Genomic DNA, 27297 nt, shown 5'->3' with positions numbered 1-27297 from the left:
CCCCCTCCGTCCAAATTCCCCACTCCCTCATGTCAACCACTAAATCCTTCGGCAGCTCCCCCTTATTCACCAATCCGGCCCCTAACCAACAGCTCCTCGCATCAAAGTACTTCTCGTCCTTCCTTATCGCGCCCTCAAACCTCTCCAGCGCGGTCCGCAACTGTCCCAGCGTAGAGCGCAGCTCATCCCTCGAAACGCCCTCTGACGACCGGTCCAGGCCAATCAGGTACATCCCGCGGAAGTCGCGGCGCTCGGCCTCCTGGCCCTCCTCGGCTGCACCGGCCTCCTCGCGCTCGACGAACCGCGCCGGCCATATCCTGGCGTGCAAGACTCCGTTCGTGCGTCGGGAGATGTCGACTAGCAGAGAGACGAGGCGTGATTCCAACCAGCCAAGGAACTGACTGCCGCGGGACCGGGACAGGCCCCAGTAGGAGGCGTCCAGGCGGATGTAGGTTTTGTAGGCTGAGAGGAATTCCTGCACGCCGGTTGTGCCGTTCGAGCCAGTGCCCGAGAGGAAGAAGGCCCAGTCCGTGACGTTGCCAGAAACCAAAGCCTCACCTGCGCGGCGGAACTCATCAGCCAGAGTGCGCGCGGACGACGGGGATGCTGCCGCAGCTGTGTTTAGCGCCGGGGGGAAGTACCCCAGGATGGCGATTGGCTCACGGAAAGGGACACGGTTATATGGCAACCGGTTACGGTGGAAGAAGGGGTCGAAGGCGAGATGCGTAGACCAAGGGAAAGAAGCGTAGTGCGTGAAGAAGGTAACCAGAAAGTCCTCAACCGTAATCGGGGTCTTCACGTCGGGATTGTTGGCGAGCAACTTCGCCACACGTGCGACCAGAATAGCGATCTGAATGCCGCTGAGGAAGCCAAAGCGCGACGTGTATACGCCGCGGGCTTTCGCCCATGCCCGGATGGCGCGATTCGCGGCGCGGAAGACCCTGATGTTGGGCACAGTCCGCCGCAGATAGTCCATATCCCGAACGGCCTTGAGCTTGAGCAGCGACTGCGGGGACAGATCCCAGACGGGATCATTCGGCGCCGTGCGCAGGACGTCCCCCCAGCGCTCAGCGATCGTTGTGGCCGGGCAGCACTGCAAGTCAGTCTTAATACCGTGGATCTCGAGTTCAAGCATGGTGCCCGTGTTGGCGCGCACGCGGCGGATGATCTTGATATCCTGTGGCGGGACCTTGCGCAGCGCGCGTGTGACCAGCGCGAAGAAGGTTTGTGCGCTGAACGGTCCGATGCAGAGTACGTCCAGATCGGACGAGGAAGTCCACACGCCGAGGCCGTACGAGCCGACAGGAACGATGACGATAGGAGCCTGGAACCGGGAAAGACCTGATGGTACGGTGCTGGCGATCACGTCGGTGATGGTGTTCCGGAGCAGGTCGACTGCCTGCTTACGTGTAGCCTCCTCCTCCTGGCTGGGGATGACTCCTAGCTGGATAAGCGCCTTCTCCACACTGCCCGGTTGAGAGAGAGGCTGGGGGGCTTGAGCTGGCTCAACAGGCACGACAAGCTTGCTGATCTCCTCGGAGAGCTCAACACGCCTTGTGCTGCGTTCATTAACCTCCAGTACAGCACGAACGCCCCAGTGATCGCTTGCGAACTGCTCGTCACCGTTCTCGGCCGGCTCGGTAATGAAGCCAAACTTGTTGAACTTTTCCACCTTGAGCAAGCCTTCGCCGCGGACAAAGATCCTGTCGAACCGCTGTGGGCAGAGGTTGCCATTGGCTGCGCCGTTGACAGCTGCCGCCTTGTTGGTGTTTGGGTTCCAGGTAGCGCCATCTTCGTCACCAGACGAGCCAATTCGTTCGTGGTATGTCTCCCATGCATCGTTCAACCCGTGCTCGGCGAAGATATCGGCGAGCTCGGCCAAGGTGGCGGCAGTTGTATCGGTGATGTTCTTGCTCTTGAGCGCCTCATTGATCGCGTCCGCAGACGTCCAAATGTTGGTGTCACCGGCCAGGATAGTGGGGTGTCCCGGGTAGGCGCTGGCCACGTAGCGCAGGAGCTGATGGATATCTTCCTTCTTCGAGGCCACAGCAGCGTCGGTGAGGCCGCGGCTGAGGTGGAGAGCAGCAAGCACGATGGGAAGAATTTTGTCCTCGGACACTCGCCGCCCGACGTGCCGGAATGTCGCGACAAGGGCACTCTTGTGCTTGGATGACAACGAAACGTATTCCCAAGAGAAGGGCACCTTGCTTAACACAACAATGTTGAGGTGACTGGGCAGCGGGTCCACATCATCCTGTCTGGGAGGACCATGGGAGCAGTAGGGATAGGCGTCGCGGAGATCTTGTGAGGCAAGAAGGTACGACAAAAAAGCATCAGTAACCTCCTGAAGCACCAAGACGTCTGCCTCGGCCTCGGGATGCAGGATATTCTTGACCAAAAGCGGGTAGCGTGACTCTGATGGTGGCCACTCGAACTCAGCCATCACGTTATAGCTGGAAACCGTGAGCCTCGACCGGGAGACTTCGGATGGGCCGTCTGGTGAAACCAGGTCGGGTCGGAAGGAGAGCCAGACATTGAAATCGTCATTGAAGAAGTACGGCAGCGAAGTAAGAAGCTCATTCTTCGCGGCCGAATTCTTGGATGGCTCTTCGCTCTCGTCGTAAAATTCCTGGGGCACTTGCTCCTTCTGGACTGTCCCATCCAAGCCAATCGTTCCCCATAGCCTCATCCTAGTCGTGTTGCCATCACCACCCTCGAGTCTTTCTCTGACCAGGACACAAAGCTCGGCTGCCCTCCACTCAACCGCCGGCACAAGCCCGACCTTTTCGAATAGAAACTTGTGTTGCGCACTCCGGACGTCTCCCTCACTTTGAGCAATGGTCATGTGGGGGGTGTAGCGGTCATCGTTCTTGCCCAGAACCGACAATATCTCTCGTCGTAAGTGCGAAAGTCCATCAATATGCTTTTGGTTGTCGTCACACAAGTGGATTGTGTTGTTACCACGGCCCTTATGTCTAAACACCCCGACCTTGTTGAGGTGAAACCAGAGACTCGGGGGTGTATCGTCATCGCTATCATCCTCATCCCCGACTCTCAAAGGGACATAACAGGAGAGCGCCTTTGAGATTTGCACAACGGCTTCATCTAAGCTCTCAGGGCGCACAAAGGGATAGATGACATTTATGTGGGGTGGCCACTTGAGGTAAGCAGCGTCGTAGACTGAACGCAGGCGATCAATCCGATTCCAGAGGTGCCGTGGCGGGATCACAGCAAGGGCAGTCTGATAAGAGTTAAGGGAGAAGGACTTTTGTGCTGAGTTTTGAGAAGATAATTCCGCCATGATTCCTCTGCACTTGTTTCTAGATCGAGTCTTGGGTTGTTCCGTGGTGAAGGTAAGGTAGAGACGGGAAGAGAGATATGGGAATTTGGGTTTTTGGTGCTTGTAGGTTGCGAAAACTGGAGAAATTCTTAGCGCAACAGCCTCGAACCCTGACAAAAGAACCGGCTGAATTATACGTCTCTTGATGAACGTCGACATCAGCTGTGTTGTAAGACATTCCCCCTTAGCTCCCTGCGTTCAGTTGCTGCGTCGGCCTGGACCGCGCCAAGAATGAGCTGAAGGGGCAGAGTTCGTTGAGGTGCCGGTTGAGGTTAGCGCCAACGCTCCGGTGACTCACTGCCGCGCTGCGTTTGAATAAATTGACAGACAACCAAGATCTCTTTTGGTCAGCGCTCAGCGACGGTGAGGAGTAACATCTTCCAGAAAGCGGTCGGCAAGCTCCTTCTCCCTTGTCGTTTTGGGCAGATAACTGGGAAGAGGATCTCGGGGCAGATTGTGATGGGTAGTTTAAAGTTGTACTCATCATGATAGCCAATTGGTAACCGAATTCCGGGATGTTGGATGCAAATCCATACTTGTCACTGTATAAAAGGCTAGGGCTAAATTTCACAGCTCATGTCGTCAATGAAGTGTGGAATCTTCAAGAGCTCATCAATCTTTAAAACTTGCTTCCTTTCAGCCATGAGATTTAGCCTTGGATCTGGCCGTTATTAGCACTGATGAACAGCTGCAAACAACAGACCAAGTATGGGACAAGCTCAACCAACCCGCTGGTGCATGAAAGCGCCCGAGAGCATCACCAAAGTGGAGAGTTGGGGGCCGCCTTTCGTGGGGTCAGCCCTACGGAAGGTTGAGGCGGAGCACCCCTGTCATCAGTCCATTTATCGGCCAGAAGGGTGTTGGCGTTGTTAGGGGTTTTCTCGGCCAAATTCTGGAATTGGGCACCGTTGGTTTTTGATGGAGAAGAGTTGGACGAGCAAAGTTGGAGTTGAGCCATGGGTTCTTGACGGTTTCGTGGACTAATCAATTAAACCTGGGATGCAACTTCCCAAGTGCAAGCTCCTGCCAGGCAGCAGTTCGGTTTTCAGGGTCAGGGCGTGCACGGATCACATAAGATCAAGCCCTAACAGTTTTTCCCTGATATCATCTTCCTGCCTTTGAGTTTTGACCAGATTAAATCCTGAGAAGCTGATGTTAAAAAGGACAGAATTGGCTCAATTCGAATGAGCCCCCAAGTCTTCGCTGGGATTATCAACAGCCTCGGTTACCGATTGCATGACCATCGCAACAACCCAAGACACCGCCACATCATCCCTATCGTCTGGCCAAGCAGTGGCTTTGACCATATCACGCTGTAACCACCCATCGATAATACGGCCGACATGACCAAGAAGGAAAATGTCCGTCACGACCCAGTTACCGCGCCACTTGAAAGATCATTAGGGAGTGATCTTGGCATTTTCCCAGAGATCGCATGAAGCCGTGTCATTGGCCTTGCCGACATTTAAATTGCTTATCCCCTCCCCGTTGGAAGGCAGTCTTGACTTTCGTGCCCGTGGACCAGCAGGAGCTAAAGAGGTTAGGTTTACAACTAATCCGGCTGTCAAAGCTACTGTCAATATGGCTTCGTCAAAAGAGAACAATTTCGTGGGAAACCTAGTCATAGCCTCCGTTTTCACCCTTCTTGGCGCCCCTGCCACTATCTGGGGAGCACAAAGGGGTTTTGAGAACAACACGATTCCGCTGATTTTCTCTATAATCGGAGTGCGTACTCACCTCAGTGCATTGGCCTTTTCTGAGTCAAGACTAACGATTAACACAGACATTTGAGCGCGTTGTTGTTCTCCTTTGTTTCTGCTATGCTGCAAAAGATAAAGTTCGCCTAAGGAAGTCAAAGACCCGCTCAGCGCTTTGCTTTTCCACGTTTCCCGGCTTCCTAATCTGGAGCGTGCTGATCTTCCTTTTCATGAAGGAAACCATCAGTTATTCTAGATACTATGCTCACATAAGGGGCCATCCCATTCCGGCTGAGCGGTGGGCAGCGGCAGTTGGAAGCGCCTGCAGCTGGGCTATCTTGTATGTGATGTACCAAGGATCTTGGAGTGGTTGACCAGAACTAACAACGTCTGATGCCTACAGTGCTTTTAACATCTCATTGGCAATTTCGTGCTGCACGAGAGAATTCAAGAACCAGGACCCAGAGCAAACTGAGCCGGATGTTGTAGAGTTGCCAGTATGTCTCCCAATCGCCAGGCACCTTATGGAGACACATCCAGGTCTAACCCAAACGTCCTGTTTAGCTCCAAAACCAGATCCACCAGCCCTGCTGCTGCAATGCCTTACCCCACCAACACCTCCACCTTTCGGTTCCCCTACCACAGCCAAGCTACGACCCAGTCCCAAAGACAACTACGGATCCTCCTCCTTCTTACCAGGAGGCAGTTGCTACAACATCACAGACACAGCCGGCCGCAGTTAACCAATTTCATGCATTTCCTCTGGATCATACTACCACGCAATCACCGGAAATCACCTATGTCGGGACTTCGTCCTTTGGGGCAGGCACTTCCAGTGGCACGACATGGAGCAGCAACAATCCTTATAACACCTTGGCTCGTCCCACACCTTAGGTTGGGAAAGTATGTTGGCCTTGGTAATCTGCAACCTCTTCTCTTCTCAGGACCTTTTTCTTTTCGTTTTCATATCAGTCATCTGTCTGTTTGGCATCAAATTTGTACATACCCTACGCTTTGGGTTTGGATGATACCTCTCATTTTTGGTTGTCTTTCGATGGATATGGCGTTGGTTGGATATATCAGGGAACGACCACAGGTTTGGACACATCAAGTTTCCGAGAGGCATTGTAACGGACTGGGCATTTAGAGTAATGTTTGGAATGTCTCCTATGATAGATACTCTGAGTCTCGACTTTGGAATAGACGGGCTGGGCGGTTGAAGGTCGAACTGGAAAACAAAGGTGTCGGTCGAGCCACTACTTTCAGCGAGTTTGTCAAACACGGCCACGAAGAAGCAGAAATCTAGATCGAGTTATATATGTTGAGGGACATGAAGTACTTCCGTGGCTTTGTCCCTATCGTCCAAAGATGGTGTCGCAAGATATCGCTGTGAAGCAACGCGGGGGGGGATTGCTCGACAGTTTTTCTAGGCAAATGGCGGAAGAAATTGATTGGTTCTTAATATATCGAGAGAGCACACAGAAGCTTGTTCTGATACCCCTAATACCATGACCGTCCCAGGGATCTCGCACGTGACCTTTTCATTCATTTTGAGGCGCCCAGATGTGTTGTTACCATTCGCGGGGTTAGCTCCCAGTATGGAGTTGAGAGTACCACTGTCATTTTGGCCATCGTCGGGGTTAGTTCTCGCGCATTGTCATCTCCCCAATGCTTGTCTTCTTCCTCGTCACTCTTGTTTCTGGTTAACGCACTGGAAACAGATGCCCTTGCATGTGGCTCAAGGGTTCTTCTGGTGCATAGTCACCAAATGATTTTACATCAGGCGGCGTGGGTCAGTTTTCTTTGCATTGCTTGCTTGCCCTATGACCTGGCTTATCATCATAATTCTCTTAAGAGAGCAGATATCGAGACACCCCCATAGAAACGTATAAGTTTGCGATCTCTAATAGTTCGCACCTTTGTCCACTGGCAAAGTGTGAGAGCTTCACGATCATCTTGGGACAAGGAACACCCAATAAGAGCCAACTTTTTGCGTTTATATTTGAATCCTATCTCCCACTTTCTTCCTCCGCAAATATTTTCTGTAGAAACAAAACAGTTATCGATCATGGCTGGACTGATTGCCAACCAGATCATCCAGTCACAAATGGAGCAAAAAGGACCGCCCCGAGGGTCGACTGATATCGACTTCAAAATTACTCAAGCATCACTGGGCCGAAGTGTCCATATTGCACGCCCGGTGCAGTACTATTGCCATCTACGGGAGTATCACCTGCCGCGGCGTTGACAGAGCGACGGCGATTCTGTTCGTCACATGGTCGAGCATGCATAGTCTTCTTCCCAATGTCTTATCGCTCCCAGCTTGAAAGTGAGATGCTAACACTTTTCTAGCAGACCCTGTTGCTTGTACTTGAGTTTTATTCTTGTGTACCGTTACATATCAACTTTTTAGGTCGGGATGGGATAATTTCTCTTGTATCCCTTCCCTGTTTCATCATCTGGTTGGTTATTGCGATTCTCTTTGTCAGTGGGGCTATTGCGATGCATCCTAATACCCTAAAATGGACGGTTTTTGGCCCTATCTTCTCATTGTTAAATATGTTTGCCAACAACCCTTTTCTTTTCAAAGGAAATGTGTGCTGGAAGGGTGATTTATTTGATAGTAGGGTTATTTCTAGCTTCGAGTCGATCCTGCCTTGTTGACTGGATGATTTCCAGAAAGTACCTATATGCTTGCATGTATATACCTGCTGAGACCGGAACTCCTAGAGACAAGTATGGTAAATATAGAGAAGAATTAATGTATCATTCATTATCGTTTAGCAGGTGTTGTAGATGGAGATGGAAAATTTGACGTTAGACTCAAGATTTGGTATCTTTTTAGCATTTCTAACCTTGACTACGAAGATATCTATACTCCCTTTGTTGCTCTCGACTATAATACTAAATCTAAGGCCGGTGATGAGGGTAAGGTGTAGATGATTGAAGAGCATGCGAAGGGCTGGCCCGAAAGCTGGAAGCTAGATACCTACAGTAAAGCTCAATGATTAAACCGTAACTATTTTTTGCAGTTTCTATCTCATACGTTTCTATTCTGATCGAAAAGACCAGAGCTTGAGCCGTGTCCGGACACCCTTGGTCAATCCTCATACTCCAGCTTTTTTGTTCATATTCCACTTGCCGGGTCCCTTATGATTGTCAGGGTATGATGGCGACTGACTCTACCTAGCACCTGTGGCTGCAGTCTAGCACTTATAAACCCACATGTGCTTTCAATCTGAGTTTGTTAAAGCTTGTGCTGAACCACATACGGGGAATGTGGAACAGAAAACTTTTGCACATCGGCCACATGGATAAACTTCAGGACTCAGTATATAAGATAGTCATAACCCTATAGCACTGGGAATTGGTCTGGGTGCTAGAAGAGTCTGTTCGGCGGAGATTCGTCAAATGTATATCGTTCTCAGTTCTTTCGTTGGATTCTAGTAGCCCATGGGCCATTTACGTGGCGTATAAACGGTCAGTAAGCTTCGGTGGTTGGTCACTTTCAATTGCTTGGGTAATGGTATCAAATGTCTTCTTGATGACTTCTGACCTGTTTTTCTGACAGATCGGCGTAATTCTCTTCGTGACAGTTCTTCACCACTACCTCGCCGGATTTGAGGACCATGCTAATACCCGAAGAGCTTTATCATCATTATATTCTTGCTATCCTCTGGGTTCCGGCGACTGCCTTGCTTATTAGAGGTAGTATCGATTATCGTAATGGTAACAACAGTAACCTAGGCCCAGGAGATGAAGAGTTACCACGTGGTACGGGAGCTGGTTGGCTGTCTAAATCATTATTAGCAAATTGATCATGTATGCTTTCCATACCACTGCTGTTCAGCAAGTAATGAGATGGGAAGCTAACAAAACCTTTCACCATGGTATTGCCTGCTTAGTGCGGCACTTTTCGTGGTTAAACTTCAACTCCTACCTGCTGAATGATGAATAAATAACATCGATAATTTCAATATGAGAATGTCAAACAGGGAGTACGAAGGTGTTAGACAGCTAAGTCATTGATATGCGATTCCGCAGATTGTTTGTTCGTTATATGTGATTTGTGAATGGTAACTGAGTGATCACAAACGTGCGTGAGATTGTCCGGTTTCGTCTCCTGCTGCATTTCCTGAGTGACTTTCAGCCCTTAAAAAACTAGTCTCCGCTATCAAATAAGTCGAGGAAACAGACGATCTATCGTGTTTTACGCAAAGAACAACTTCGGAGAAAGATCTCAGGCCTACCAAACCGCCAGCCCCAGAGTTCCCCTAGTCAGCGACAGAGTGGAGTCGATGTCTCCAACCTCACAATAACCCAATCGAGGCTGGGGGTTACAACACCTCTGCACCTAAAAGCCTTAAGATTCACTGTCAGCTTTTGTGGTTCCTGCCGAGTCACACTACAGGATCAATGATGTCGTTCGACGAGTGAGTCTGCGGACATTGTGACCTTATGCAACTGCTCTAACCTCGTCATTCAGCGTGCTACTTCGGCCAGACAAATCAGGTTCACCAGAATGGAGATAAGTCGTGAGAGATGCTGAAGTCAGAGATGATTTAAGTTTGGGCTTTTGCGCTGTCCATTGGTATGTACTTCGTATGAGTATGGGTCGTTGCTGTGGCGAGGAGTTGTGGAGTTACCCCTGAACCTTTGTTTACATTCAGAGTCCAAATGCTAAGACTTGAAGAAACCAGGCCGAGAGAATTGTTTTGTCCTGATATACCGGTATTCCGGTTCTGCACATGTCAGCTACCTGCGTGTATCTATGTAGATGCCCACCCAGAAGTCGTGTACGTTAAGCTTGATCGTTAGGAGCAGAATGTTGCCAGGCTCACCATCAACCATATGATGTAGGCTTGTCGTTTTGCAGCCATTGTAATCATTCAATATCATTTATGCAATGAGCATTTCCCACGAGGTCATACCATCCGGGAAAGCTTTCTTTGCAAAAACGCCACGCTCCACATGGTGCATACTTCCTATATGACCGGCGGAAATATGGAAGCTTTGTTTGTGGACGGCAACCTAAACGTCCAACCAAATTCAGATCCCTCGTAATCCTCGCAGCCAATAATTGTCAAGTGTGATAACGTCCATAATGCTGACAAAGAGCTAAGAGTTGATATAGCAACCATATCATCCTCTCGCACGGCGAACTTGTCTGTCAGACATGATCTTGATTGGAACTAGGACGATTTGCTAAAAGGGAAAAAAGGAGCATGAAGATGTAATGGTTCGAAGGTGGCATCTGCTGGTAAAGACGGATGTAAAGTTTGAACGACAAATACCGAGAGCTCCCGAAAACCACGAATTGGGCACCAAATGTGTACCAAGTTATACACATTGAATGTTCTACAGCCCAGTAATTGACAATCTCTCTCCATTTGCGTCGCGCTGATAGATAACGGCCAAGTCTTTTCTCAGGGACGATGGTAGTAGTAGTATGGGCTTAGGAAACGAATAAGTACCCGTGAGTGAGGAAACCAACCCTCGTCAGAAATCATGAAAATTGCTGATGCCGGACCTGCCATTAAGGCGATGGCAGTATTGAGGAAAATCATGAGAGAGTAAAATTAGAAGTCATCTGGAAAGAACCATTTCGTTTCTAGTAGCTAGTGCGCCTGAAGCATCTGTCTGATGAACTCTTCGATAGACCGCCGAAAACTGGATGCCGAAGATGTACGAAAAATCTCCAACACGGTACCCAGCAGGCAGCAAGCCAAGTAGCAGGCGGGACTTGACAAATTGATGTCTAAAAGGTTCAATGTGATGGTGCTGAGCGAGGCAACGACGCAGATCTCGTAAACCTTGGCCGCGATCTGGAAGAAGGATTTGATGTCGAATGACACCTTTGTTTGCCGCAGAAATTATGGAAGGCAACACGTAGTTTGTAACGGCCTTTGTGTTTGATAATCCAGACATCACTTCCAACTTCCCAGCATGAAATCTTTTTCTCGTCAGAAAAGTTTTTCGAACTGAGCTCAATATCTGGCTTGACATATTTCCAAAAGAATGTCCTCTGCACATTGATAGTAATCAGAAGTTCTGGGATAACGATAGAAGGGTTGTGAATCCACGAGGTCAATGACCAGAGGCGTGGAAATGCTGTCCGGATCACAGGAACTCCATCGCAGGCGATTGGTTCATTAACCTCTCTGTTGCTTTTGCTATCATCTTGACTGTTTCGCATGGCTAGATGCTCATTGATGGGTTCAGGCGTCAGAGTGCGATCATTCTAACCAGGGGAAAGAATAGAAGTCATTTATTTGCCTTTGTTCTGATGTCAATTCACTTGAGAGGCTAAGGGTTCACAACTCGAGCGATGGCACAGGCGAGAATGTAATGTCGATTTGATAGGAGTGCTCGTAGCTCATGGTTGTGAGAGAGAGCTTGTTTCACCGGCTGGATCGATTGGGAACTTGGGCTGTTGGTTCAGGTGGGAGGGAAAGAAAGGCAAGATGGAGAATTGGAGACGGGGAAGCGTGATCTCTGACATCCAGATAATAAAGGACCCAAGAAGCATTTCGCGACGAATTGGTACATCGTTAGCTAACCTGATGCTACTGGTTGCACTTACATGGCTTCGAGCCGGTGTGTAATGTGCTGGTGTTGTGTAAAATGGCCAAGAGAAGTTGGTCAGAGCAATTGGATGGATTGGAAAACCAGCCCTCTTTAGGTATCGTCAGTGTTACCGATGCTGGACCTGCCATCAATGTGATGGCAGTGTTGATGATCACAACAACTGCGAGGAGCGCCGGAGACCATCGTATAATCTTCATATCGTATTGAGATGCCGGATGTTCGCTCCCGCAAACCTCAGAGTCCAATTCACTCTCGGGAGGTGTTCGAAAGCCAGCAAAAAGCTTCCCACTGAAGAGGTATGGGAAATGTCCGATCCGATACCCAGCAGTCAATAAATCGAGCAGCAAGCGCGCCTTGACGAAGCGGTGCCTCAGTAGGTTCAGAGTGAGCGTACTTAGGGAAGCAACCATGAGCAGCGGAATTTCGCTTTCTAAAAAATGGTCTAGGAAAACCTTATATTCTAGTTATATTATTCCAAGACGTACTACATCAATGGAGCATAGTTATGAGATATTTCAAAAACTAGTTTCTAGCTTCATGGGGCAATATCACCTTGCGTCGGAGGGCGGTAACATACACGATTTTTGCTTGAGTACTCGCGTAATACTTGAGTCTAGAAGTACAAGTATTGCCGACACTTCTTCCAATTACCTACAAAAAGCCGATTCTGCAGCGACCTTTATTGTTAGCAATCCGTATGTCCATAAGTACCAAGGGACGGAGGATCAGAGTAACAATTATTGCTGAATCTGTTCTCCCCGAAAAGTCCAGCGATAAAGGCATCCAGCCTCGAGACTCAACTTGCTCTATTCATAAGAACAGCTATTTTAAACTGGGTATCTCTCAACACAAAAAAAAAAACATTAAAATTTTCGGATCAACGATACCGTACTTCCTTCTTCAGCAGCTCCCCCCCATCACATACGGTAGCCAATCGCACCCGTCCCTCCTCATCCGCCCTGATGCCCACTTCCACGGCCCAGTCTTTGCTCGATTCCATTTTAATCCCCGACCTACCCAACCTCTCATCTTCAGTAGGCTTCGAGTTCCAAGCCAGCAAGAAAAGCTCTCCCAGATCCCCCCACGCCCGGATTGTGGGCACCGGCTCCTTTAAGAACAGAGGCGAAAAGGTAATGTACATAGAGTACAAAAGAATAATGACCAAATAAACGAAGACAACCGTGAAAGCAAAGTACCGGCTATTTCCCCTCAACCCGGTACCAAACCCGTAGCGCTCAGCCTCGAACTCAAACTTGGTGTACGACTCTAGCATGTCCAAATACTCTGACGGGCTCTGGAACCCGTCCCTATACAAACCCCACTCATATCTGTCCGAGGGCGCTCCCTCCGTGCTGCCGTTGTAGAGAAACGTAACGTTACCCGGCTCCCAAATAAATTGCAGCGGATGGGTCCGGGACAGCCTCCGGTTATCATCGGCCGTGAAATGTTCGGAGTAGGAGGGCGAGTCCATCTCGATCAACGACAGCGTCGTCGCATTCCAGTCCTGCACAAACGTGTTTTCCGACAGCGAGTTGAGGCGTGCAAGAGCCGTGGTGACGATGGCGGCGAGAATGTGCTCGAAGTTGAACCTCATCTGGTTGACCACGGGGCCCCAGCCGGTGTTCTCCCGCAGGTCGTACATCAGCCCACTGGGCATGTCCCGAACTATCACGGGTAATTCCATTGCCATTAACAGCGGATGCCTCTGCCCGAAGGCGGTATCATCTGCGATTTCGAGTGTCATATTGGGAAGGATCAAGTCGAGAAACATTTTGTCGAACTTGATCGTAGTGGCCTTGGCATCCTTTTCCTTGAGGTCTTCGATAATCTTTCTGGTCTTGCCTGTTTCTGAGATCCAGCTGCTAACATTGCTTCTGAGCTCGGCGTCAGACCAGGTGAACTCCAGAGAGGAAGGAGCCCAATGTGCCACGATAGTGCAGGGAAACACGGCCGTCCGGAACTGGCTCCTGTAAGCCGTTGCAAAAGGAAAAGCAAACCACACGTGGACAGCCGTTCTGGAGCCGTCGTCGTTTGCTATATCGGGCTCGACTACATGAAAGGCAGGGCGATCGATTCGTTGGTTCCTGTGGTGAATTCCTGCACATTAGGCAGTAGTCCCTCGAGAAGAAGCATGGAAATACCAGCAGGGTTGTCTTACCAAACTTCATTCATAAGTTTCCAAGGCTTGTTCAACCATTCTTCGCATCCGGGATCACCAAAACAGTGTAGTTCTGTGATATCGCCAGGGAACCCAGGAAAAGGGACATGATCTTCTGTGAGATTCCCTGGGGGCAGCCTTTCAAAAACACTGGAGTTTGCTGTGTCATTTACGGACGGACTGTGGTATGTGGCACAACTCGTCTGCACAACTGGCTGGAAAATCTGAGTCTTGTTTGACGTTTTCAGTCTAAAGTCCCAACCGAACGGACCGATGGCAAGCTCGGGGTCAAGCAAGCGGGCCATGGTAAGAAAAGATACGAGAGACACCATAGTGCTCACTGTGCGGTTCCCATCGGTGCTCAGGGTTAGCTGGTGCGACATGTATGCTTTCCTTGATCTCGACGACGCTGAGGGACTGTTTGGCTTGATTAGGGCATCGATCTTGGGTATCTTCGTCTCAAAAGCCGTGCCATGGCTAAGCCAACTCGCGACCCAGTTGGATAGGTCGGGAAAGGAAGCCGTCGGACACCAGTAGGAAAGCCAGCCGTCACTGAGTTGGCAGCCGTCAAGTCTGCTGAGGATCTCCATCTCCCGGGTGTCGAGAAAAGCCGGCCATGTCACATCCGCGGGGAGTCCGAAGTAGAAAGGTTGCTTGAATCCCTGGAAAGCGTTTGGATAAGGAAACCACCCCTCATCAGGAACGATCAAGATCGCAGACGCGGGACCCGATAGCAAGGCAAGAGAAGTATTGAGAAGGACAATGAAACCTAGGAAAACGCGGAACCACCTAGAGGTGCGCATGGAACGGGAGTTTGACTCCTGGCCGACAGTAACCGGGCAAGAAACACTCGGCTCATGCGCCTTCCGCAAAGCTCCGGTAAAAAACTGGCTGCTGAAGATGTAAGGAAGACTTCCAACACGGTAGCCAGCCATCAGCAGACCCATGGGGAGTCGGGCCTTGAGAAGTTGCCTCCTCAGCAGGCTTAGGGTAAGCTCGCTGAGCGATGCGATAACTAACAATTCGTAGGCTTTCGCCGCGATCTGAAATGTCGACTTAGTGTCGAACGGTAGCTGCGGCAGCCAGGTCACGACTGTTGTATCCGAGTCATCCTGGGACTTCATGTAATCATACCAAAATGTCGGCTTCAGATTGATCAAGATGAGGAGAATAGAGACAGCAACTGGTAGCACGTGAATCCATGTCTTCCATGACCACAAGCGTGCGAAGGGTGTTAGCACTACTCGGGTACCGGTGGTTTTGGTAGATCTTTGGGCCTCGTCTTGCTCGGTCTCTTCTCCAGAACTACTGGCGCTTCGCGGAACCACTCCTGGTTCAGCAACTTCACGACCTCCGCAATAGCTTTGGCTGGCTTCATTGTCGGCGAGCAATGTAGGGTCATGCCGATCTTGACTGGTGGTTGGGCGGTAGCTCCACGAGGAGCAATTGTAAACATGGTTAGGCGTATTGTCAGACGTTAACCCAGCTTCTGAAGGCTGATGTGGCGAGTTGAATGTTGAGAGAGATATCGGGTGTGACTGAGCAACTGAGAATCCGGTTGCCATCGGGGAGGCGGGTCGTGAACTCGTAACCTTCCGACCTAGTGTCGACGGAGTAGATTCGAGTCAAGAGCTAATGACTGACAACCAGACCAGTAAAATCAAGGAAAAGACACACTTGAAGTTTGGTTCAAGAACTGGTCGAAAGATATGTTACAGTAAAGCAGAATCCCCCGACTAACCCGCCAATTACCCTGTAGCATTATCAGCTTGCTGAGCCGCACGGGTATTATACCCGCCTGTCTTCAGGTACAACTCGTTTAATATGTTCGGGCCCAGAATGTTCGTTGGACCTTGCAACTCGACTCGACCGCGGGTCAGCCGCCGTAGCATCGGCCAGCCTCTCGCGGCGGCTAAGTAGACGCGTCTATTGGTTGGACTCACGAGGGTGGGTACTTGAGCTTCCGACGACCTGCCATACAAACTGAAGTAACTTGTAACTTGTCGCTAACTGTGATGATGTAGACACTGTGACCTGCAATGCACTGCGACGTGTTTCGCGGAGCGATGATTGCGTGAAAGACATGGTACACAGTAACGGTCGCGGCTGCTCAGCCGCCATATGGGGGCGTTGAAGCGCAGCATCTTTTAAGGGGCAGCATGTGATTGGACACAAGAGATCGAGCACACAAGGACTTCACATGTGCGGACGCCGCATGGAGACAGGATTGTAACTCTGTATGGTATCGCAAGAAACATGGAGATCAAACGATCAGCAAGGAAGGGTTGAATGATCTGTTATGTTGTAATGTTAGTAAACTGACGGACGGAAGTCGGAAAGTGGGACACCAGACAACACGGAATGAAGAGGACTTGAAGCAAAAAGAGGAATGATTAGAGCTACTAATGGTAGATTGCTTCACGCATCCGAAAACAAATTATGCAATGGAGGTTCCAAAGACACTCACTTCCAACAAACATAAAAAAAAAAAAACCACCCCTTAAACATGCACCGACACAGAGAAACGGGGTATTCCCATCCCATCCCATGCAACCAACACCAAGCTTCCCCTCGTAAAAAATTCTCCTGATCAACAATGTACACCGAATCCAAAACTATCCCAAAATTGTAAGTCTGTTTGCTACAATCACTTACTGTTGGCGAGGCCGTACTTATGTTTGCTGTCGTTGCGTCCTCCGTTCGAGCTGTTGTGCCTCCCAGCCCTTCCAGCACACTTCCTTCATCAACCTCTTGGGGGCCATGCGACCGGTCATGAGCTCGAAGGCCTCGATAGCCATCTCGGCGACGACCTCGAGTCCGTCGACGACAACCCAGTTGGTGGCGTTGATCCCATTGCCATTGCTTGATGGCGAAGAGCTTAGCTGGGGGCTCTGGGGGGAAGCTCTGGCGGCGAGGGAGCGCATTTGAGCTACCAGGGGCGTAACGAGGGGCTCGTAGGCCAGCTGGGTAAAGATCATTAACATCGCTCTCAGTGACAAGTTTGGTGGAGCAGACCTACCTCGACAACTACACCTCCTGTAGGACTCCTCAGCCAGTCCAGCGGCATCACAAAATCGGCTGGGGGCTCTCCATCCGGCCCAACTGTCGCTGGAACGCAAGAGATAACCATGGTCGGCTGCTGGAACCCGGTCGGCCATGGGTCTGTTAGTGAGCCTAGGACTCGGACAATCTCACGATTACCCCCTCCGACATGCCCATTCACCGTAGGAATGTTGGAAGAAGCCTGTTGTTGTTGTTGTTGTTGTTGTTGTTGTTGTTGTTGTTGTTGTTGCTGAGCAGCCCATGAATTAAAATGTGCTGCAACAGCCTGCGCATTCGCTACCGTCCGGTTGTACACAAAGATGTTCCGGCAGCCGAGCTGGTACAAGGCATAGATCGCGGCACGAGCCATACCGCCAGCGCCAACGACCAACGCCGTAGTCCGGCTAGGCTGAACGTGATTCCTGGGGCTGATCGCTCTCCTCAGGCAGGTCAGAATCGAGCTCCAGTCGGTATTATCGCCATAAAACTCCCTGGCCGGACCAGCTTTGTTTCTTGAGTTTGCATGATCCAGAATAGCCGGCGTCCTTCCCCGCAAAGGAAGAAGTACGTTCACGGCCCCAATGGCGTTTGCATGGGCGGACTTGACCTTCAAGTGCGGCATGACTGCAACTTTGAAGGGAGCAGTCAGGGATGCACCACCAAATGAGTCGGCGGAACAGATGGCATTGAGTTGGTCGAGTGTCGAAATGTCGACAGCCTGGAAGGTGTGCGGCATGCCAGTGGCGTCATATGCCGCACTGTGCATTGCAGGAGAGAGTGAGTAGCTGACATTGGAGCCGAGCACGTAGAAGTTGAGAGGATCAAGAAGGAACTGATGGAAGAGCTGCCGGAAGGAGTGCTGTGCTGTCGTAACTGTTGCGAGATGCTCACGCTCGTTCTCCATGTCCGGGTGTTTGACAGGGCCAAGGATGCGAGTCTGAAGAGGAGTCCTCACGCCGAGGATTGAGAAGTCAAAAGCAACAAGCGGGGGTTTCGGCTCCGGTATTGCCTCGTTCAAACGCTTTTTGAATTCTTCCAGGTACTCGACAGGGCTGTCGTTTGTGCAAAACCGCATCATTCTCACAATGTCGCACCCTAAGCTCTGAGCCCGACGGTAGTTCTCGAGCTGGCGGTCGTCTTGCCAGGGCAGGGCCCCGAACCCCATGTAGCAGTAGTTCCCGATGACCTTGGAACGGCCACGACGCCGGAGAGCGCGGTCGATCAGAGCATCACTGCGCTGAAGATCGATGCTGATGTAGTCGACGGCCAAGCGAAGGCCCAATTCTAGTAACTCTGAGTCCATGCTATCACGCTCCTCTTGTGAGCGACGGCGCTCACCACGGGGGTTCTCCTCGACGTGATAGATGATGGGAACTCGCAACTTTCGCCGGATTAAGGCAACTTGCCGAGCGATGACATTTACCATATCACCGGGCCAGTGGTCAATGATCAGTTCGACACAGTCTCCCTTTGCCTCGAAGTCTTCCCAATCGAGATCCATGTCGACCAAGTAGGATAGGCGTAGACGCAGGGCATATGAATAGGACCTGAACTCTGGCGGGATGGCAGCCACGGAAAAGGGGCTTTCTAGCCAGGCTTTGGTGGCCCCACGGCCAGTGATGATGTCGAGGAAACGCGCAAAGTCCTCCTGAACACATAGAAGCTTGGATGGGCCGGGTTGCCGAAGCCCTGTAGGTGATGCCGCCCGTGAGGCAGGCGACGAGCTGTCGTAAGCAGTCGTCGAGTCGTACAAGTTGTAGTACTCATAATTGGAGCAGGCGCGATGTCTGGCATCAGCCTGCAGGAGTTGAGCGGCATCGTCGGGATCGAGAAGCCTAGTAATTTGTTCGGGCTCGCGGTGAACGTACACAACTGGATGTGTCTTCGAGTACTCGCGCAGCATCTCCTGGGCTTCCTCGGCAAGACTGCTCATACCGCATTCAATGATGCAGCCTGTTGAATTTGACTCAAGCATTTTCCTGAACACATCCATGTTCGTCCGGGCAAATTGCTCGCGACCATGTCGAGCCAGATAGTCGCCGCGAGTCAAGCCAGTCAGCTTTTCAAAAAAGTGATCCTCCGTAACCAAGCGGCGTCGTAGGTGCAGAGCGCCCATGAAGCCAAGGGTGCGCTTGCCGGCGCCCCGGCAGCCCACCAGCACGATGGACGCATTGGGGTCGAAAAGACGCTCGTTCCGAGGCATGAGTTTTTAGTTAGCGTTGGCTAGGTAATATCTCTGTGGCTATTGAACCCTCTCGGTCCCTTTTCGTTTTTATGGTGGACGAGTTTGTAGCTTGGACTGCGGTTGCGGTTGAGGCGGCGGCTGTGGTGGTGGTCGTTGGTGTCGTCGATGTTGTTGGTGTGGATGTTGTTGGTGTTGTTTGGTCAGCGCCACCATCTGTGTGCTCACCCTCTCATTTCACCACCCCTTCAGTCAAAGGACGCTCGAATAAAAACCGAATAGAATAGGAAATTCAGATTCAAGATCATGAAATAACCCACATTTTGCGCGTGGGCATCACTTCGCAGGTCAACCCGGAAATCCCATCTTCTTCGTCGCGCGTCGGCAGATTTATCGGAATTGGGCCGACGGGAAAAATGTAGACCCTGTTGCTGTCTCGCTGTCCTTGCGCGCCGGCTCACCACTGCGGCGTCCTTCTCCCCACTACCCGCAGAACTCGGTTCCTGGCTGCCGGGGTGGAGAACCGTTGTGCAGACTACACGTGGGTTCGAGTCTCTGCAGTGACCCGGCTGCAACCTGAAAGGGAGATGAAGATGAATAGATGGAGGAGCAATGGACTTGGAAGAAATGGCATTCGGCATGAGCTCTGTCACAGGAGCCCTGTTAAGGCAGCATTGAATTACCGGCTGCTTAGATGGAAGGGTACTTTTAGCCTTCGTCTCCCCTCGATGCCTAGGGTCATGTCAGCTCAGCTCTGTACCATTTTTTTCGTCAATCCTGAACGGAATGCAGGATCGTCAACGAGAGACTTCATTGTGATCAGTTTTAAACAGCGTTTTCCACTTTATATACAATGTATCCAGTCTGGTGGTTGATGTTCTCTCGCATCGCTTCTTCTGTTCCTCCCCGTGATGCCCGCCGACGATGTACCTACTAATAAGGCGGGGGCAGTGGGGCTAACCCCGCCATTGATATGGCAGCCAGTCTCGGTGGATCGAGGCTTGGTAATTTTCCAAAGCAAGCCCACTTTGCAGCGGGTCCCGTCCCACCCAGAAGGCTACGCCCACGGCTCACCTCCAATCCGTTGTTTTTCTTGTTCATCAGCGAACTGGCACACCCACATTCCTACACTAAGCCGACCCCAAAGATCAGGTCGCCCAGACAAAGCGTCCACTCGAGCCCAATTGTGACCACATGGGTGTGACAGCACTGGCCCAAGATGGAGCTGGCCAAGGGAGAAGCAGTCGCCGGCAGCGGTGAAGCGCGGCTCTTGAATGGTGCGCCACAATCTCAGCAGCAACAGCCGCAGCCAGACTCTCTCTCACACCCAGTTGCTCACCCATCACAACCGAATTCTCATTCACAACTGATCTCATCGGCACCTGCTGCTCAGGCTTCCCCAGCACCGTCGAATGCCAGTATTCCACCACCTCCTCCAAGTGATACTGGTGCCGATGCTGGCAGCGAAACAGCTGCTAACCCGCGCAAGCGCAAGAAGGCTTCTCGAGCGTATGTCACTCCCAATCCATTCATCGCTCCTCTTTTGCTCATCCAATCCTCAGCTGTGATTTCTGCCATGTGAATCACCAACCCTGCGACAATGGCCAGCCGAAGTGCAGTGTCTGTACCAAGCACAATAAGCCCTGTCTTTATCTCCGTCCAACAAAGCGTCGTGGTCCTCAGAAGGGCTACCGGACGGCTCTCAACACTTACAAGGAGAGTGCCGCTGCTTGGGGTGCCGTGCTGGCCGCAATCCCCGGACTCGATGCCTTAATCGAGGGTCACTTGCGTGGTGCTGCAGGGAAGTCAATCGTGTCGAGCATCAAGGACTCCAATCAGCAAGATGCATTGATTACTCGCTGGCAGCAGAGCTCCGTATTCAGAGCTTTCTTTGGACACAACGGCCCTCTTCCTGGGACTTCAGCAGCCGCTGCGGCCGATGCGGCTGCCAATGCAGCTGCTATGGCTCCCGCAACTAAGGGCCCACCGGAGAAAGAAGAGGCAGAGGATGACGAAGGTGCGAATGAGAATGTTCGCCCACCCCCTGCAAAGCGCGCGATGCAGACCACAGACCAGAGCAGCTACTTAGGAGGGTTTTCCAGCATGGTCTCGGAAGCTCTGCAGCCGTCGACCTCCAACAAGAATACCTCTGTCCCTACGACTAAAGAGTCGGCTTTGCTCTCAGATCTTGTGGCCAAGGACGCCGCTCAATCGTATGCAACCCCCTTAAATAACCTGATTGTGATGCCGATCTAGCACTAACACATTCAAGAGCTGCTCGCGCCTCACAAACCCTCGCCTCTCTCGGCTTCGCCCCTGACGAGACAATCGCCGACTTCTACAGCATGGGCGCCAATCCTGAGCCGATACCGGAGTCTACAGACCCCGATTTTGATCCTTCTCTTGGTACAGAAGATGAGCAGCGTGCTTATTACGAACTCTTGATGGGCCGGTCATTTCGTTCGTTCCCAAGCTGAGCTTCGGTCACTCGATTGTGCTGGTGACTTGCCTAGTTTGTTTGAGAGTTGAGAAACTTTTCTGGTTCATTATGCGTTGGACGAGAAGCGTTTGAGGCAATGACTTGGGTTGGACCTCCACAAGAGAACCTCCAATTGGACAAGCAGTGGCTAACTTGCTTCAGGCATGCTAGGTTCTAGGTGATATTTATGATGATACCCGCTGTGGCAGATGGATGCCCACAGCACTTGTATAATGTTGATAGTTAACGGGATTCTGGTGCCTCATGGTACGCATTTTTTTCTTTTCTTTTTTTTTTTTCGTTTCATCTTCATTCCGTACTTTCTATGCTCATGGAACCCGAGGGCAGATATTATATAAACATTTGGAGGAATATGCATTAAGTTCATCCACGACGATATATACACCAGCAGCGCTCACGCGCCTAGCTTCACGAATACCACATTGATTCTATTGTCAGGAATTAGACATTATTTGCGTCAGACTGCAATATGTCTGCGGAGTGTGCTACAGGTCCTGCTGCGCTTCTGCTCCGTGACATCCCCCCAGACGAAATGCTGCCCCTGTCAGGTAAGCAATTTCTGACAAACTTTGCCTCTGTCCAACGAAGGCTGAGGATGACAATGATGATGCTTGCTGAGATCTAACTATGCATGATTTGGTATGAATGCGCGATTCATCAGCCCGAGCCCGTATCCAAACACCAGACACCGACCGGTTATCAACAATGCATTCAAAAACCGATTCTGGATCCCCAAGAGCATATGACCAATTAAGACAAAGAATTCAAATCAACTCGAACCCCTCCAGGTCATCATCCCCCTTGGGCGATGTCCCTCCCTTGTTGCCCCTCAGCACTCTCCTGACTCTCTTCCCCTTCACGACCTCGCCATTATCATCCAGCACCTCATACTCTCGCTCTACAAGTCTTTCTGTCTCCCTCCCGGTGGTCTTGACGAACGCCTCTAGAGGAAGCGGGGGCGGGGTGGGTGCCTCGATGATGTCATTCAGCGCAGAAGAGGGGCTGTCGTCGACAGCTGAAGGCGTGGGGTTTGCATCCTCTGTGGCGGTTGGTTCCTTTGTCAAGCTCTCTGTGTTTGCAGCAGCATCCGCCAGGGATGCCGCAATCGCGGCCTGGATATCCTCTGGAGAGAAACCTCCCTCCACAGTGTCCATTGTCTCAACCTCCTCGTCTACAAACCGCTCCATGTCATCAATTTCGTCCTGGACATAAATCTGGTTCGTCAAGTTGCGCGCCGAGAACCCCCATGCCAACCGCGGCTTAATGCGGTTACCTGTTTCTTTTGGGAAGTCGCGATACCTTTTTTTTTTTCCTTTCAGTCAGCCTCACATTACACTCCCCTCTTCTAGCTTAAAGTTCTGACAGGCCGGAAAACTTACGCAGGTCGCCGCTTCTCCGGCCTAGATTTCGTCTTCTGCGTCTCGTGCAACCGTGGGTTGTGTGCGACCATGTACTTGTTGTTACGGTATAGAGTCTCATTCAGGCTTGCAATCTGATTGACGTGGACGCCGGGTAGGTACCGGTGGCCGTAGTGCCACTTCTCACGTGGGTCCTTGAAGGTGCGCTTCCACTCGTGCCGAGCGGAGCGTAGATCACGAGAGGGAGAAACCATGGGGAGGGCGTCGACGGTGGCCATTTTGGATGGTGAGGGGAGGTCCGATGTTGAGAGGTAGAGATAGGGTTGTATAAAGACGGGAAATTAGGTGATGAGCGTTTAGGTGAGATGGAGGCGTGGATAGAGATGTCTAGGTGTCTTCGAAGCGTAGGTGATGTCTTTAGGTGAGGTAAAGGTGAAATATATCTCTGAAGTTGGAGGTGGTCAACGTCCTAGAGCAAGCCAAATCTCTGCAACTTCCGCAATGATGAAGCCAAAAAAAAAAAAAAAAGAGCTTTGTTAGGAACAACGGGTCTTTCGGGGCGGAGGACGTCGGTCGTAACCCCTTTATAAGTCAAAACAAAGCGTCCTGATCCGGCGATTGTACACAGTAGAGGGAGGGCTGGCGGTGAGTCAGATGGACAGGGGTACCGGTCAGCGACTAACACGGGAACCCGGGGAAGCACGGTGCAGAGCGACTGTCCTCAAAGGCTTGGCGATAGTTATCCCAAACAAGCTTAGCGATTCCTCCACGGGAAAATGACGCAAATCAGAGGCGGTCTAGAGCAAAGGAAAGGTGTCGATTGTTTCTACGAGTATCAGTGCGTTTCGCGGAGAAACAGAACGAATTCCCTGGTGTAAGGGGGGGGGGAGATGTAGGCTGGCTTAAATACACCATCCCCTGGCCTCCGGATAGCGGCGGTGGACTATCAGCAGGTCCCAGGCCCCATCTACATTCATATCACATTCGGGGAACACGGTTAACGGCTTATCGGCCTGTCTGAGCTGAGAATACATTAGGGGATGGCTGGCAGGCGCAGGCCCGGGCGGTGCTGATATGGATGGCCAGCTTCATCCATCTATTGGAACACCGAACAGGTATCTGGATCTTGTCACCCGGCATCTTCTATCTGGCGCTGTGGGGAGCCTGTGGCAGTGGCAAGTGACGACAGGCCGGGGGGCGCATGACCAACACCCAGCGGGAGCGCAAGTACGCTGTCATCAGGCTGAGCAGGCCAGCAAAAGGGGAAGTGGGGGAAGTTGGGGACAGGACACTCCGTACTTCCGCTGCCTTGGGGAAGGTTCCGCGGTACACCGAAGGCCTTCTCCAACAGACTTGAGGATGACAGATCGATATCCTAATTCTAGGTCCATGTGCCGCTTCACAGAACGTTGTTGGTCGGCAACTGTGATGACTGCGACGGCCAAACATGGTAACTCATGATCAAGCTGCTGATGTCATAACCGACCAATCACATCAGGTCTTACTCTTGCGCGCTGTTTTCATGCTGTGCTGTGCTGGCTTCTTGAGACATTTCCTGCTGATAGGAACAGAAGAAAGAGAGAGAGCATGCACCCGCCTCGTGCTGCGATTGGCGAACAGTGAGGCAAATGATCGGAAGCGTCGCAAGATCTGAGGGCGCGGTCCATTGCATGCAGATGTGGGGTCTGCCGCCTGCAGGGGACCTGGTCGGCTCTGTACTGGTACAGTTGTCCTCAACTCGTCCTCGGCTTACTCAGCCATAAGATCGTCCAAGTCTGCAATGATGGGCAGAATGACTGGAATTAAAATTTCCTCTACTTATTAGAGCCTTTATCTTTGCGCTATTTTGTGATATCCGGAATCTGGACGATGTATAATGGGAGACATCCATGACCGCGGTTGTACGGGTACGACGGACAGCCCCGTCAACCTGTCAAGATACACAGGGGGAGGGGGCGTTGATAACTCCGATGATAAGAACCCGTACTGCTGCTGGATGATGCCAAAGCCCTTCGGGCCTCGCGTTTTGCCCCTTGTGATACAAAGGCGACTACCTGCTCGGCGGACCGCGGAGCAGTACAGCATGACAGAAGTGAGACAATGAAGCGGAGATAGACTACACTGCTATTCAGGGATGTGATGGGGCGTGCAGCCAACGTCCAAGTGGTCTGCTGACCTTCGGCAGTGTTCTTACGAAGGTGAAGAGGCTCTCATGAACAAAAATTGCTGAAATCATGAGCTGCATCTTCAGCCATCTCAAATACTCAGCTGCTTTCTTGATTTTTGTTTGGCATCCTTGGAGCCTTTTAGCGAGGCAGAGATTTGATGACGACTGTTAAAAGTGCTCTAACCCTCGGGGCCCCTAGGTCATGCCCCCTGAGGTATAGGAGGAGGATCAGCATATTTTGTTCGCATGCAATAAAGAAGTATATTTCTGGCTGGCTGGACAACAATCTATGGACGACGTGATCTTCCAGACCCTCCATCAACTTGGAGGAACCTAAGAAGAATTACGAAGGATATGATATAGTCAGCATCCCTCTGTAATCTTTTGACTATCATGGATCCGTACCTCGCCCTCAATGCCCCATTCATTACGGCCGTGCTACCCTTCCCAGTGTTCCCTGACAGCCACACGGTCCCTTATCGGAGCTTATCGGCTTATCAGTGATGTCATCCAGCACAGAGCACGCGCCACGGAGTCTGCCGCGGCGCGAGCCCAGCCTGCAGCCTCGCGCCAAAACTTCCGAGCGCGACAAACGTCGCTGTCAAGGCCGACGACAGACACCTTGATGGCAAGATTCTAACCACCACCAACCCATCTCCCCATTCCCAACCAAACACTCCCACCATGCCATCCGACAAAGCAGCCTACCTGGCAGCACACTACCTCACCGCCGAGAAGAAATCATCATCCGGTACAAAAAAGAGAAAAAGAAAGCAGACCACAGTCTCAACGGGCCTGCTCATCCAAGACGACGATGAAACCGGCTGGTCAAATATCCAACAAAACGACGACGAAAATGACGATGACCTTCCCGTCCAAGTAGCCGGCACATCGGCCGAGTTCCGGCGCGCAAAGAAATCCAACTGGAAGACCATCACCGATAACTCCTCCAAACCCAAAGAAGACGATGCAGCCGCCGCCGCAGCAGCAGACGCAATCATTGCGTCGGCAGCAGCGGAGGCTGAAGCCGCGCGCAAAGCTGAAGAGGCAGAGAACAGGCCCGTCATAGTCGGCGAAGGCGGAGTGGAACTCCCTCCTTCTGCAGATGACGTCCCCCTCATGTCGAACGGTACCCGCGCCGGCCTGCAATCCGCCGCTGCGCTCACGGCCCAGATGCGCGCGCAGCGTGAGGCAGAAAGGGAAGAACTCTCCCGGCTCAAGAAACAACGACAAAAAGACGGAACGGAGGAAGAAATCATCCTACGTGACGCGACGGGTCGTCGGGTGGATGCAGCATTCAAGCGGGCTGAGCTGCGCAAGGCACAATTAGAGGCTGAGCGTAAGGAGAAGGAAAGGCAGAGGCTGCTGAAGGGCGAGGTACAGATCGCAGAAGCAAGGGCAGCGAAGGAGAGGGAGCGAGAAGCGGCTCTGATGCCGTTAGCTAGGGGGAAAGATGACAAGGAGCTGAATGAGGAGCTGAAGCAGGAGGGGAGGTGGCATGATCCTGCTGCCGAGTTCCTATCTCCCGAGGATAGGGGAAGAGGTGGGAATAGGAAAGGGAAGAAGGAAAAGAGTAAAAGGCGGCCTACTTATCAGGGCGCGTGGCCGCCAAATCGGTATATGATTCCGCCAGGGTACAGGTGGGATGGGGTTGATCGAGGGAATGGACATGAGGCGGAGAGGTTTAAGGCTATGAATCGGAGGGAGATGAGGAAGGGGTTGGAATATCAGTGGCAGATGGATGAATAAACAGTGGTAGTTGTTAATATTGACGGGGGGTTGGGGGGGTTTGGGATCCGTATATATATATCACAGGTTTGCATGAAGCTATTTTTCTACCCTCTAGATGGGGTAATATGAATACATGGCGGTCCTGAGGGCAAATCTTAACATGTCCATCCATGCTCTAGGCCAGGCCGCCAATTCATATTAAGCTCATCCGAGCCAAGTGCAATCTACATTCACATCGTCGACAACTGTTTAATTCAGTGTTACCCGCAGAACCTTGGGTACCTTACCTACCTCCCTGTCTGCTCTTTTATTATTACCCCGTAGTTGAAGCCCCTATTCTTCATTATGCTAACGAGCAGTAGCGAGGAAAAGAAGTAAGTCTCTCCCAGTAACTCCGACGCCATCCCTTCTCCCTCCCATGGGAGTCATTTTTTTTGGTGTGTGTGTGTGTGTGTGAGTGTGTGTTTAGGTAAGTCGTAGCACTTATGCCCAAATCAAAAACACAAAAATCGACACAAAACCACCTGTTAAAAT

The 27297-nt window shown here is 51.3% G+C and overlaps 6 protein-coding genes across 6 annotated transcripts in view; 2 read left to right on the top strand and 4 right to left on the bottom strand.

The window, feature by feature from the left end:
* Positions 1–3301, bottom strand: part of CTHT_0029400 (uncharacterized protein) — a gene marked incomplete at both ends in the record, with an annotated part of 3728 nt that extends 427 nt beyond the window's left edge. The window contains 2 exons of the mRNA XM_006693332.1: positions 1–4; positions 91–3301. The exon at positions 1–4 is cut by the window's left edge and continues 427 nt beyond it. Of these exons, the coding sequence (XP_006693395.1) occupies positions 1–4; positions 91–3301 (3215 nt within the window). The remainder of the gene's footprint in view (positions 5–90) is intronic.
* Positions 3302–12502: 9201 nt separating this feature from the next.
* On the bottom strand, positions 12503–15239 carry CTHT_0029390 (uncharacterized protein; the record flags this gene model as incomplete). Its single annotated transcript, XM_006693331.1, has 3 exons — positions 12503–13722; positions 14055–14988; positions 15093–15239. The coding sequence occupies 3 exons, from the start codon at positions 15237–15239 to the stop codon at positions 12503–12505; spliced, it is 2301 nt and encodes a 766-aa protein (XP_006693394.1).
* A 1216-nt stretch (positions 15240–16455) lies between these two features.
* Positions 16456–19028, bottom strand: CTHT_0029380 (uncharacterized protein; the record flags this gene model as incomplete). Its single annotated transcript, XM_006693330.1, has 2 exons — positions 16456–16746; positions 16803–19028. The coding sequence occupies 2 exons, from the start codon at positions 19026–19028 to the stop codon at positions 16456–16458; spliced, it is 2517 nt and encodes an 838-aa protein (XP_006693393.1).
* Positions 19029–20226: 1198 nt separating this feature from the next.
* CTHT_0029370 (uncharacterized protein) lies at positions 20227–21484 on the top strand (the record flags this gene model as incomplete). Its single annotated transcript, XM_006693329.1, has 3 exons — positions 20227–20516; positions 20570–21220; positions 21280–21484. 3 exons carry the CDS (start codon positions 20227–20229, stop codon positions 21482–21484), a joined length of 1146 nt encoding a protein of 381 aa, XP_006693392.1.
* A 787-nt stretch (positions 21485–22271) lies between these two features.
* On the bottom strand, positions 22272–23143 carry CTHT_0029360 (uncharacterized protein; the record flags this gene model as incomplete). Its single annotated transcript, XM_006693328.1, has 2 exons — positions 22272–22806; positions 22887–23143. The coding sequence occupies 2 exons, from the start codon at positions 23141–23143 to the stop codon at positions 22272–22274; spliced, it is 792 nt and encodes a 263-aa protein (XP_006693391.1).
* A 2573-nt stretch (positions 23144–25716) lies between these two features.
* Positions 25717–26781, top strand: CTHT_0029350 (putative pre-mRNA splicing protein; the record flags this gene model as incomplete). Its single annotated transcript, XM_006693327.1, has 1 exon — positions 25717–26781. The coding sequence occupies one exon, from the start codon at positions 25717–25719 to the stop codon at positions 26779–26781; it is 1065 nt and encodes a 354-aa protein (XP_006693390.1).
* Positions 26782–27297: the final 516 nt, after the last annotated feature.

This window comes from Thermochaetoides thermophila (assembly GCF_000221225.1).
Source record: "Thermochaetoides thermophila DSM 1495 unplaced genomic scaffold scf7180000011816, whole genome shotgun sequence".
Lineage (NCBI taxonomy): Eukaryota > Fungi > Ascomycota > Sordariomycetes > Sordariales > Chaetomiaceae > Thermochaetoides > Thermochaetoides thermophila.
Note: the sequence above shows the minus strand (reverse complement) of the source record. Positions and strands in the feature narration are given on the sequence as shown.